This window comes from Lactuca saligna, chromosome 9, assembly GCF_052625555.1.
Source record: "Lactuca saligna cultivar CGN05327 chromosome 9, ASM5262555v1, whole genome shotgun sequence".
Classification (NCBI taxonomy): Eukaryota; Viridiplantae; Streptophyta; class Magnoliopsida; order Asterales; family Asteraceae; genus Lactuca; species Lactuca saligna.
Genome location: NC_136425.1, coordinates 9,779,600 through 9,791,514, shown reverse-complemented (window position 1 = coordinate 9,791,514; position 11,915 = coordinate 9,779,600). Strand labels below are relative to the sequence as shown.

At 33.7% G+C, this 11,915-nt stretch overlaps 1 protein-coding gene and 1 long non-coding RNA gene across 3 annotated transcripts; one reads left to right on the top strand and one right to left on the bottom strand.

Annotated features, from left to right (window-relative positions):
* Positions 1-229: 229 nt before the first annotated feature.
* On the top strand, positions 230-10,950 carry LOC145015925 (uncharacterized). Its single transcript, XR_013666087.1, has 3 exons — positions 230-402; positions 1,273-1,327; positions 10,774-10,950. It is a non-coding gene; the product is annotated as an uncharacterized LOC145015925 (long non-coding RNA).
* On the bottom strand, positions 1,563-5,697 carry LOC145015922 (BTB/POZ domain-containing protein At5g48800-like). 2 transcript variants are annotated; one of them, XM_078974394.1, is made up of 5 exons: positions 5,480-5,697; positions 5,329-5,395; positions 4,097-5,242; positions 3,020-3,544; positions 1,563-2,135 (listed from the first exon to the last, which is right to left on the bottom strand). In XM_078974394.1, the coding sequence occupies exons 1-5, from the start codon at positions 5,539-5,541 to the stop codon at positions 2,130-2,132; spliced, it is 1,806 nt and encodes a 601-aa protein (XP_078830520.1). In that variant the 5' UTR covers positions 5,542-5,697; the 3' UTR covers positions 1,563-2,129. The 2 variants fall into 2 exon arrangements, with proteins under 2 accessions (XP_078830520.1, XP_078830519.1); XM_078974393.1 differs by lacking the exon at positions 1,563-2,135 and having other exon boundaries at positions 2,917-3,544; positions 5,480-5,696.
* Positions 10,951-11,915: the final 965 nt, after the last annotated feature.

Below are 11,915 nucleotides of genomic sequence, written 5' to 3'. Positions count from 1 at the left end.
TTAAGAAAATAAGTTAGGGACCAAACACGCAAATTACCCTAAACCATAGGGACCATTCGTGTAATTTACTCTAAATGATATTAACTCAAGGGAAATTGAAAGGGGAAGTGGTTCATGTTGAGTTTGGGCTTGCCCCTAGGCCCTAGTCCGGTTGGTGTTGGGCTGTATCACAAAACTTCTGTAAAGTTGATTAGAGACGACTTCAGACGAGTCAAACGTCCGTACACAACTACACACTACACACAGTTTGTTGATTCCTGTTGATCTAAAGAAAATCCGGAGTCAGTGCATGAACTTGGTGCTTCCTAACCTTATGTGAAGTTGAGATTTGGAAAGCGGGAAGATAGCATGAAGAAGATGAACCAGAAGAGGCATACAGTTTCTTCGACAAATTCTTATCAGGTAGTAGCAATAATTTCATCGATGTCATCTTTACTTATTCTTCTCCAATGATGCTTCCTCGAGCCTTACTGGTAATTTTCTGTTTTTTGATATTCATATACTGAACACTCCCCTAATATGCTTGTCCTTTGGAGTCACATTGGGAATGTTGTTAGTTTAATTCGTTTTACGAATGTAGAATTGATTTGAGTTTCTGATTTGAGATCGATTCGCACGGTCTGTACAATGCTTATAAATGTTATTTGTACTGGAATGTTGGATTCCATCAATAGCCAACTTCACGTAGATATTCCTTCGTGACCTGATTTAAGAGTTAATTGATGGGTATGAATCGGGAGTCTTGCATGATGATTTAAGAATCGCAATAAGGAATCAAGGAACAACGAAAACGTATTGTTCCTGATTATAGTAATTTTTGATGATATTTGTAATTGATTTGTGCTTTGAATTGCCCTCCCTCTTTTATGCCTACAATTTTTTAACCTAATCGATTGTATTGCTTTAAAGTTCATGTTTTTGGCACATCAACAATGATTTTTGAAGGTTTACGTATTTGTCTAAGTGTTCTTCTGGAGGCTATGTTTTTTTTAGTCTGATGGAATTACAGCTAATGTTGGTGAGATTAAGCCGTGTTACTTATTATATGTTATGCCTTTCTGATCTTGGTTGACCAATGACCATCTTTGACTTTGTCATATTCATTTGATCATTCTTGATTTCTTTCAAATAGATAATTCTATAAACACAAATTTAGATGTTTTCTAAAATCAAGGAACACAATCTTGTCTATTCTGAAACAAGTGCTTGGTCAATTGCAAGTACATTTTTTTCGTCAAAAACAAGAACATGAAATGGCATTAAATTTTACAGATATGATATGTGTTGAAGGGGGCGAATCTTGGAGCAACCACTAATGTTATTCCTGGTAAGTACTCTGCTAATACACAATTGTCTTACCTTTTAAAATTAATGAAAAGAACAAGAGAAAACCCATGGAATAATTTAACAAGAAGACTAAAAAAATACATATATATGTTTGAACAATGGAAGTATTAGCTATGATTAGTTGAAAAAGATCTTAAACCCATTGTTTGATTTAGAATCATCAAGAAAGATAAGAACTAGAGTCACCAGCTGGACGGCATGTAACCGAAACAAACTTTAAGAGAATAACAATCTATCAAGATTCAAATTTCAAAATACATCTTATCCAATAAAATCAATACACCAAAAAGAATCATTTCATCCATAGATCCTTCCCTTGAAATCTCCGCCAAATCTTTTGTAAATAGCCAATAAGTCCAAGAACAAAACACTATAAGAATGAAAACACAAAACCTCCAATAGCCTTCCACTGTATTCTTTCGTCTTGACACACCATATGGGAGCTTCAACAAAAGAGAAAGGTGTGCTTAAACTAGTGCATCCAGGTAGACATGTTGAGTATCACAGAAGCTCAATCACAGCTGCTGAAATCATGAGGAAGAATCCTAGACACAGTATCACTCGCCCTGATTTCTTTAAAAATCCTTATATAGTTGTTCGCCCTGAATCCATTATGGTTCCCGGTCAAGTGTTTTACATTGTCCCAAACAAAACCGTATATAAATTGGTCAAACATAGAAGAAGTCAACTCTCTTCACATCCAAATGAGTCTCCAAACACTAGTGATCATAATCAAGCTTCCCAACAGATCTCACCATCAAAATCAATGGCAGGAAGGACACCTATTTCTGAACACAAATTCCATGATCAGGAACAAGAAGGATCAAGTTCTTGTGAAGAAAATACGTTGGATGATGATGATGGTGATAGTTTGACTTTTCAAGCTAGAGACTATTATCTAAATAGAAATGGTTCAGCATGGGGAAGAACTGTAAACTATGGTCAACAAGGTACCAATTTGAAATCCTGCATGAAGAAGGAGGGCCTTGTTCGGGTATCCCCAAACCTAAGGGTGACTTTTGACTTTAGTACAATTATCCAATATTATTATAACTGAACTCCCCATTGTTGAAAACGTCGGTTCTGTGTGAAAAAGGCATGAGATCATAGTCTTTGTGTTCTGTGAGGTCACAATAGTAGAAGAGAACAATTCATGCTTCTTTGGATCATAAAAGTTATAATATTGAGTTTTATGGGGCGTTTGGTTTGCCAAATGTTTTTGGAATGAATGGAATCTGTTAGATGAATTGGAATACGTTACATGTTTGGTTGGCAGGAAATTGAATGGAATTCGATAATCAAAATCGGATAACTTATAAGTTTTTGGTTATAATTACTTTTTCTATTTCTATTATGTTTCAGTATATGTATAAATGAGGGTAGTTTTAGTTTTTTTTTTAATAATGAAAGGAGGAGCGGAAATGAATTCCTTCCACCTATCCTAAGGAATGGTGAAATCCATCAAACATGCGGTAGAATGGAATGGAATCTCGAATTCCAGTTCCATTGGATTTTGCCAGAATCCTCAAACCGAACACGCCCTTATACAAATATTTGAGAAACAAAATATAAACATAATCGAATTATATATCAACTCTAAATACGTACTTTTATTAAAAAGTAAAAAACAAATATTCCTAAAGAAATTGCTTCATTCTGTTCTGACTGTTACCTTAGAATCAGTTCTTTGTGAATTCCTGGATGGAGATGTAGATCTGGATCCCCTTGAAGAATTATGTCCAAAAAGATTAAATTTACTGATTTTCTTGGAAAAGGAACTCATAAATTTACGCGAGTTAGACTTTTCCATATTCCTCTTCATACAAACATGCTCTTTTTCCAAATCATTCAATCTCATTCTTAACCGAGTCAATTCAAGTTTAAGCTCCCGGTTTTCTCGCCTGAGTGATGCATAGTTATCCTTTGGAGACATCGCAGCACTGAGAGCGCCGCTGTTGATCCGCCATGACTGGTGGTGCACTGGTGGCGGCTTCTGGTGGTCACCACCACCACCTAGGTCAGAGCAGTATAAGGCGTTTCTAAGTCTTAATTGCTCGATGTATAGAACTTGGACGATTGATTGAAGTGGCAGGCGATCGTTTTGTGCAGCATGTGCACCCGCTTCTGTTGACAGTTTCTGGAAATCAATTAATTTGCAGAGCTTCTTTTTCTCAGCTTCCGATAAACCCTGATGAGCCTACATTCAAGTTTTGTTTCTGGAATCAGTTCAAAGTTGTAACAGTTTTTTTATAAAATAATCGTGTTAGTAATTAGCAATGAAAGTAATTTTAAAAAACCATTAAATTTTTATATAACATGAGGGTTGCCTCGACCTCAAACGTAAATATATGCTCAAGTGCCTAGAAAGAGGGAGCATGAATAAATACCATTTAAACTTAAGTTATTTTAAAAACAAACTATTTTCCATATATTTTTTTTAAGCTCAAGGCTTTTGAAAAGCCAATAAGTCAATAATCATTTTTTCAAAATCAACCTGGAACACCTTATTTTAGTTTAAGAAATAAGATTAATTTAAGTCGGGATTGACTATATGAGAAGTAGTGGTCCGTTGTTGGTAAGGAAGATTGACCATGAGTCAAGTCTTTTTAAGAAGGGTTTTTGTACCATCACGAAAAAGTTGGATAGAGATTTGCCGGTGCAAAAAACGTAAATATCCTTCTTGCTCTTATCATAAAAAATAAATCTACGAGTATTTGAACTAGATTATTTGTGGAATCAAACGACATACCTTAAGGTAAACATCAATGGATCGATACAGTCCATCATGGACAGTCCGAGCATGCGCGGGTAAACTCTCTGCAACGGCTATAAACCTAGAAAGTTTAAGATTTGCATCAGGCGCTATTTCCGCAAGATAATTATCAACCAACTTCGAAACCTTAAACAAAGCCGTTTCAGATGGTGAATCGAGACCGAGACCGTCAGATCCAAAACCCGAACCATCTTGATCATCATCATCGTCATCATCAGTCTCATCTTGCTGCGCAAAATTAACCAAAATCCTATGAACCGTATCAACATCAAACAATGTATCGCCAGCATGCCGAAAACTCGGTATCAAAAGATCATCAAGTGTCGCTATATCCAACAACGATCCAATTCGTCTCTCGAGATCAAGCCGACTAGCAACCGTACAATCAAGCATCACCGCACTTCGAAGCAACCCGAAAAGAAAACTTAACGGGACCGCAAGTTTCTCAACCGGAAGCAAACCGACAATCGTCTCGACCACAAGTCGTTCGTGATCATTCATTCCACCATTCGGCTTTTTAGTCAACTCTTTTTGTGCATAATTCATAAGCGATTCACCAATACTTTCGGGTCTCACCCCACGACATTTCATCGCTGTCATAACTCTTTGGTACAAATCGATTCGAAGAACAGATAAATCTTTAATCCACCAGTCCAATTCACACTTTTGTCGACTCATATGTAGTCTACCCGAACTACTATACTCCAACCTCGAAAAACTAGATGCGATTTGCTCCACACACGCTTTCGACGCAATCGCATCGATACATCGCGTAACGATTTTGAGCTCATCGGCTTTCGGAAGTAAGTTTTCACATTGTTGAAGGACTAAAACTGACATTTCGAGATTCTGGCAGACAATATGGTTTAAATACTCGTCGGCACGCGATCCGAGGTTGTTGTTCGAGTAATCCTCAGTCATTTCAAGGTATTCAGAAACACAAATCAGCTGTGCGACGTTCGATGGTGTTATCTCGAAATTGATCCCGTAACAAAATTTAGCAGCGAGCTCGAATGTTACGGTGCCTCCGGGTAGGTTTTGAAGCGCGATTCGTGATATGACCGAGTCTCGGTTTTCCGAAACTGCTTTCCGGATTTGCCCGCTACGGGATACGAGTGGAAACTGTAGACAAACATGGATCAGATGTAGATAACAGTCTTACCTCACACAAACAAAAGTCGAATTTTATGACAAATAAGAAAACTTACCTTATGTAATGCGAACGCGATACCGTTTACTTCTATAGTTATATCACTCGGGACATCGCGAAATATCCTGTAAACGATATATGATTGGATTGTTATATAAATTAGAAACATAAAAAGCAAGAGCACCATGAAATTAACCAAATTTACAAACCACTCGTTATAGTTGTTACGAGAGCTCTTGGCTAACGTGAGCTGGGGGTGGTGTTGGTCCATGGATGGCAGAAATGTAGAGACTAGAGAAAAGATCCGGAGAAGATGAGTAATTAAGAATTCAGGAGATCTATTAGTGTGTGTGTGTGTGGGGTTAAGTTCGGTAAGAAGTGAGATGGAGAGAGGGAGACATAACCACAGTTGGAGATTTTGCTGTTTTTCTGCCCTTTTTTTTTTTTTTTTTTTTTTTTGTCAAAATGTGCAAAATCATGAGGTTGCTATCGTCCAACCAGTTGGCCTTTGTAGGGTCGTACTTTTTAATACAAGATCATAAATTAAAAACTTTCGTTCTCCAAAATAAGTTGTAACTAGTTTGCAAATTTTGTCACCTTTCATAGACTTTTGAGTAAGTTACACTTTTCGTTCCAAAAAATTTCTTTTCTGTCTTTTTTATTTTAAAAATTTTATTTTGCAGTTTTGTTCCTTATTTGAGGTTTTAGTATTTACTCCAAGTAAAATCACTATATTTGCTAAAATCAATTGTACCTGGATACCAAACTTAGTCATTTACTTGGAACAAAGGACTGAAATATTACAAAAACCACATATAAGGATCAAACTTGCAAGGAAATATTTTTTGGGATCAAAAATGTAATTTACTCTTAAGTGTTTGCTTTTTTAGTTCGTTTATTAAGAACTAGGATGTCATGGTTTTTCTATGAAGTATTATATACGTATATTTAAGTAACTGTTGAAACCCAATGAAATTTCGAACAAATAAAAGGCGATCACGTTTATATGTTTTTTTTTTTTTTTTTTCAAAATCATGTTCAATCAAAGCAAATAAAGAAAGGGAGAAAATGGTAATTATGTTGTCTTTAGGAGAGAAAAGTTAAAGAGGAAATCAGAAAATGTTAAAAGATGAAAACAAAACGGGAAGTAAAGGTTAGGTTGTTATTTGGGATTTGACATATTTCAACTTATCCTCAATTCCTCATGGCTCATCGTAACTCATTTTGATACAAATTTCCTTTTTATTTCTTATGTCGAAAATATTTTAGAAGATGATATTTAATTGTTAAATTTTATGAATATTGTGGTATTAACTTTTACGATTAAATGTTGTTTTATTAAATAGCTTTGTGGTAAAAAGTTATCGAATTAGGCGGTAAATGAAATTCTACTGTTTGTCAAATCTATTTTACATGAGATTTTTTTTTCTAAAAGAAACAATGGTATAAAATACGAATATTGTAGAAAATATGAGAGGTTAATGGAAAATAAACAAATTCGTCATAATTTATTGAATAAGACATCAGCCTAACAACCTTATTTAGTCGCAAACAAACAGAATTTTGACAATATCACATGATGTTTAAATTGCCTAACAAACTTATTTACTCAGAAGCAAACACAATTTTGAAACTAAATGTTTAATTTTTGTAGGTGGGTGGTGGGCCCTATGATTCTTATGTTACATATAGAAAGTATTTCAGAATATACACGTAAATGTTTAGTTCATAAAAGCAAAAATAAATATATTAAAGTGAAATTCGTTCATTGATGTATTTTAATTTTTAGCGCATATAAATATCTTTTAAAAAAAAGGTGTTAAAAGCATGAATTTAAATTGACAAAATGACAAGGAACTCCCGCATACTACAAAATCTCGATTTTCAAGATCGTTAAAGCATAGTCAAAAACGTCATTACATATATCATACATGCTTTGACAATTTGGAATCGGAACAATTTTTCTTCAAATGATGCGTTTCACCACGAATGAAGGAAAGTATGCTAGTAAAATTTCCAAAAAGAAAGTAGGGAGTAAAAGGGAACATTTTCAAAAGTAGAGGTACGCTAAATGACATTTCTGATAAATTTAAATGATTTCCCACCCAACTGCGAATGGGCTAGCTGGGCTGGTAGGGACATGTTGGATCATTGGGCCCCTTTGATGCCTCACGTTAATTATACCGTGGGCCATAGTATCATGACTTCTTCCACTTCCACCACATTATTATTTTCTTTATTTATATTTTCTCCATGTAAATATGAACAAAAAGATTTATTTGGGACAAGGTCAAAGTCAATCAAATCTCACAACTACATGTTTTCCTTTCAATTTCAAGTATGATGATGCATCAACCCAATGACCACATGTATCAAGTATTTGATTTCATTTTTAACATAGAAGATATTTGCATAATATAAAAATATTTGAATCATTTTTATCCTTTTAATGACACTTATCAAATGGATTAGGTGAGAGACAATTTCAACCTATATCATTAGAAATAGGTCAAGTTTATGTGTAGATTAGATTAACATGTCAAATATGTAAAAAGTATAAAGTTAGTATTTATGACTCAATCATAAATTGTTACGGAAAACTGTTGATATATGCAAACACACAAATTGCACACGTAGTCACGATCAAATTACGAACGGCTAACTTATCTAGACATGGATATTAAGTATGATTAAGTTTATCTCAACCATGGTTACAACTTGCATTGAGCAGGATGATGGAGAAAAAGGACTACTCCATCTAATAATGCTCATGTCACCTTGTGTGCTAGTGTACTCCATGTATCATGATAATTGCTTTTTATTTGAAGATAACATATCTCTAGACAAAAAAGGACTTGTTGCTTTCATCAATACAAATGACCAATGAAAGCATTATGATTTATGAAAGTAACACTTCTGTTTTGGTATGACCACATAATATGTACACCACATGTTTTTGGACATTGGTCCATTGTCACCATTAATTTGATAATGCATTATATACTCACTTATTAAGTAGATAAATCAACTATTATTGCTTTGATAATGCGATCATGTACTCACGTATTATCATATCCATGAAATAATAACTGATTCAAATCATTTGTACTTCTTGCATATTTTTCAAGATCATTACGAGAAGTGAAAAAAGAAATTGTAATATACTACCGTATACACGTGAGCATGAAATCAATGAAAAAGAAAAACAAAATCTTTATAACTAAAAGAAATGTGAAACAAGAGAAATGACTAGTTAGGGTGATCGATTATGATAGGAACTCTTTAAATAACTAGTATTTGTGCATTGATTGTTTCAATTGGTTAGGAATTGGCTCATTTTAAATTTCTATTTGTCGGTCTACCTTATACATATAATTTTTTCATTTTTAAACCTGTTTTTATTTATGACTGTCTAAACACTTATAAAACACTATAAGAAACCAAATATTATAATTTTCTTGAAACAAGTATTATGAATAAGATAGTTAAAGTGACATCTATTTGTTATACACAGATATACATAGATAACAAATGGATAATGGTAAGAAAAGCAAAAGATATTTATATAAATTTGTGAAATAAAAAAGAAAGGTAAGGGAAATCATGTAAACAAGACTTTTTTTCATAAATCATAGGTGTCAAACCACATAGCTTTGACTTGGAATACTTGTAGAGTATAATACAAATTTAGGATTAGATGCCATCATCATAGTCAAAGCTCAAAAGGTGTTTAAAAAGAGGCGTGTTTGTATTTTCTTCATTCACAAAGGGCCAAAAGTGCATGGTCTGATTTTTATCCTTAAAAGTGGCATTGTGTGGAATTTTACTTTAGCAATTTATTGATTGATGAACGTAAAAGAAAAAGAGATAATGTCAATCGGGGCATGCGCATGCTTTTGTTTTTAAAATAATTAAAATATAACAATAAATATATAAACAAAATCACTATTCTATACTATAATATGTATATATTAATGAAATTATATTATATCTATAACTAGATTCATTTTAATTTTATTAATCAGATTACTTTGGATGATATATTAATTGTTAAGAAACTTTGAATCAACAACTAACATTTACATTTACTATAGCTGTATGATGAAAATAGAGACCCCAACTCATAAAACAAAACATAAATAATCCAATTTATTTATATCGTAAAAATTACCCTAACTAACTGCAACAACAATTAATTTAATTCATTAGCAGTGCACTCTCCCATCTTATGTGTGAACTTTCAAAAATCATCTTCGTCATCACATCTGCAACTTGATTATGAGTTGTTTCTTCTCTTCTCATAACCTCTTGAGTGCTCCACACACACACACACACACCTTCACTTGATTCACCACGAAGAAAGCTGATTTCACGTCCAATTTATAACACCCATGATCATTGTAACTAGAAGTTTTAACCATTAAGTGTGAATTTGGCTTCAAAAGAAGTTGTTTTGGGATGTTTAATTATATAATCACGTAAGGCGAAGAGTAGAATTTAAGATTTAAATGTTGTTATGATGAAATTGTGTATGTATGTTTGGAATTTGGACTGAAGTCCTTAGTGACTATAACAAGTGAATGCTGGTTAAATGTATGCTGTAAATACAAAATCCTATATGGAATGGAATATACTAATTGAAGTAAAAGTTGACCTTGGTGGGAAAGATGCTTGGGTTTGGGTTGATGGTAGTTTGGTTTGGTGGGTAATTTATGAAAATGAAAACTTATAATATGGACTCGAACCCTACCCTATTAAGACTATTAAAAGCTTGGAATTAGTCTGTTGGGCCTGAATGATTAAATGATAATTCCTTTATATTGAGAACGATGCAAACAAAACTAATTATTATAACCATATACAATCACAATATTACAATATTCAATATGGGTTGTCTTCCTCCCTCAGAGGCTCAGACTTATTTTGTATTGTATTCCTAAATAAATAATATCGGTTGACCAAAATAATGTATAGTACAGAATAATTAATAAAAGGAAATGGAAAACCCAATGTTCCACTTCCACATACACTATATGTCCGGTCCAGACAAAGCCCAAAAGACCGGTCCTATCAAAGTCTATCCAGTCACAAAATGCATGAATTGTCAAGTGATAAAAGGACAGCTTCTGATTTTTATAAATTAACATTATTAATAAAAAAATTATAAAAATAAATAAAGAAAAAGATAATTGAAGTTTTTTACAGTCCAAATAAAACCCGATTACGGACCACTCCTATGTGATGACCCAATTTGAAAGAAAGCTCACTAGGCCGGACCCTTTTATTTAACTCTACAGAATAAACAACATATCAGTACTCGATTTTTGGTCACAGTTTTGGAAATATACAAGTTGAACACATAGACACATCAAAACCTACAGATACAATTACCATATAGAATGGTGACAATAATGCTTGAAAATTTGAATATAATATTACTATTCATCAACCATATAAAGAGGTCAGATAATGGCAGTTTTATTTTCCACCACCTTTCATGTAGGAGAATAGTCGTCATTTCAATCAAAACTGCACCAACACGACCTTCATCAAGAGAAGGAGATGGAAGGAAAAATTGTCAGTTGTCAACCACTGAAAAGCATGTATAAAGCCCTATTTTTTATAAATGGCATGCCATGATAAGTTATAATGTGTTTGTGTTTGACTTGGACTAGAAAAGGAACCAATGTTGGTGATATAGTAACTACAATTTTTTTGAACTACTAAAAAAGACAGAAAGAACAAAGCAAGAGCTCGTTCTACATATCTCATTTGTGCAAAATATGTAAATGTCTTCCTAATCCTCATCATCGAAAATAGATCTAAAAAGCTTGTCTATTCCATTTATATCCCGTGTATAATAAAAGCAACCTAAGAAATCAATTGTCATATTAATTAGGGAAAATGTCACTGTAGCCCCACGAACTTTCACATTTTGGTTTAAAAGGTCCCTATTGTTATTTTTTGGCTTTATAAGGGTATGAAATCTCTTTTTACCAGCTAATTAGGGATTTTGCCCAATTTAACCGGTTTCTTTGCCTAGTCATCACCTAACTCAGTTACAGATTCAACTCACCCAACTCAGATGACATATCAACGACTCACTAACAAGTTGCCTTGCTTGGGACCTAAGGGTACAGTGGTCACCCAATTCATCACCCATTTTCGTAGCCAAATTTGTGAGATTCACCAAAATGTTAGGTTGTCTGCCATCTGATTGTATCTTAACATGAAATCGCATTAGGGATCTTTGGATGACGCAGAAGCGTATGGATGAAGTCCTTAACCTAGCTCTCGCCATCGACATGGTGGAAAGGGCATCCAGGGCCGGGGGTAGAAGCCGTAGCCAACGAACAACAATTGACGATTCTTATCCATGATTGTTAAATATTTTGCTCATCGGTTCTGGAATCGATCTTTGTGAGTAATGGCATTATCGACATCAATTTTGATTTTATCAATTGATTCTTTGTTTAAAAAAGTCTATCTACTCATTCTCGTTTCAACATCAATTTAGTTTCTTGTATATGTCATTCGATGAAATTAATGATGATATGAAGATTCGATGTGTTAAAGTTTTGAAAATACAGATAATTGTGGTAATGAACTCGACTGATGAGATGTTTGATCTTAAAATATATTTGA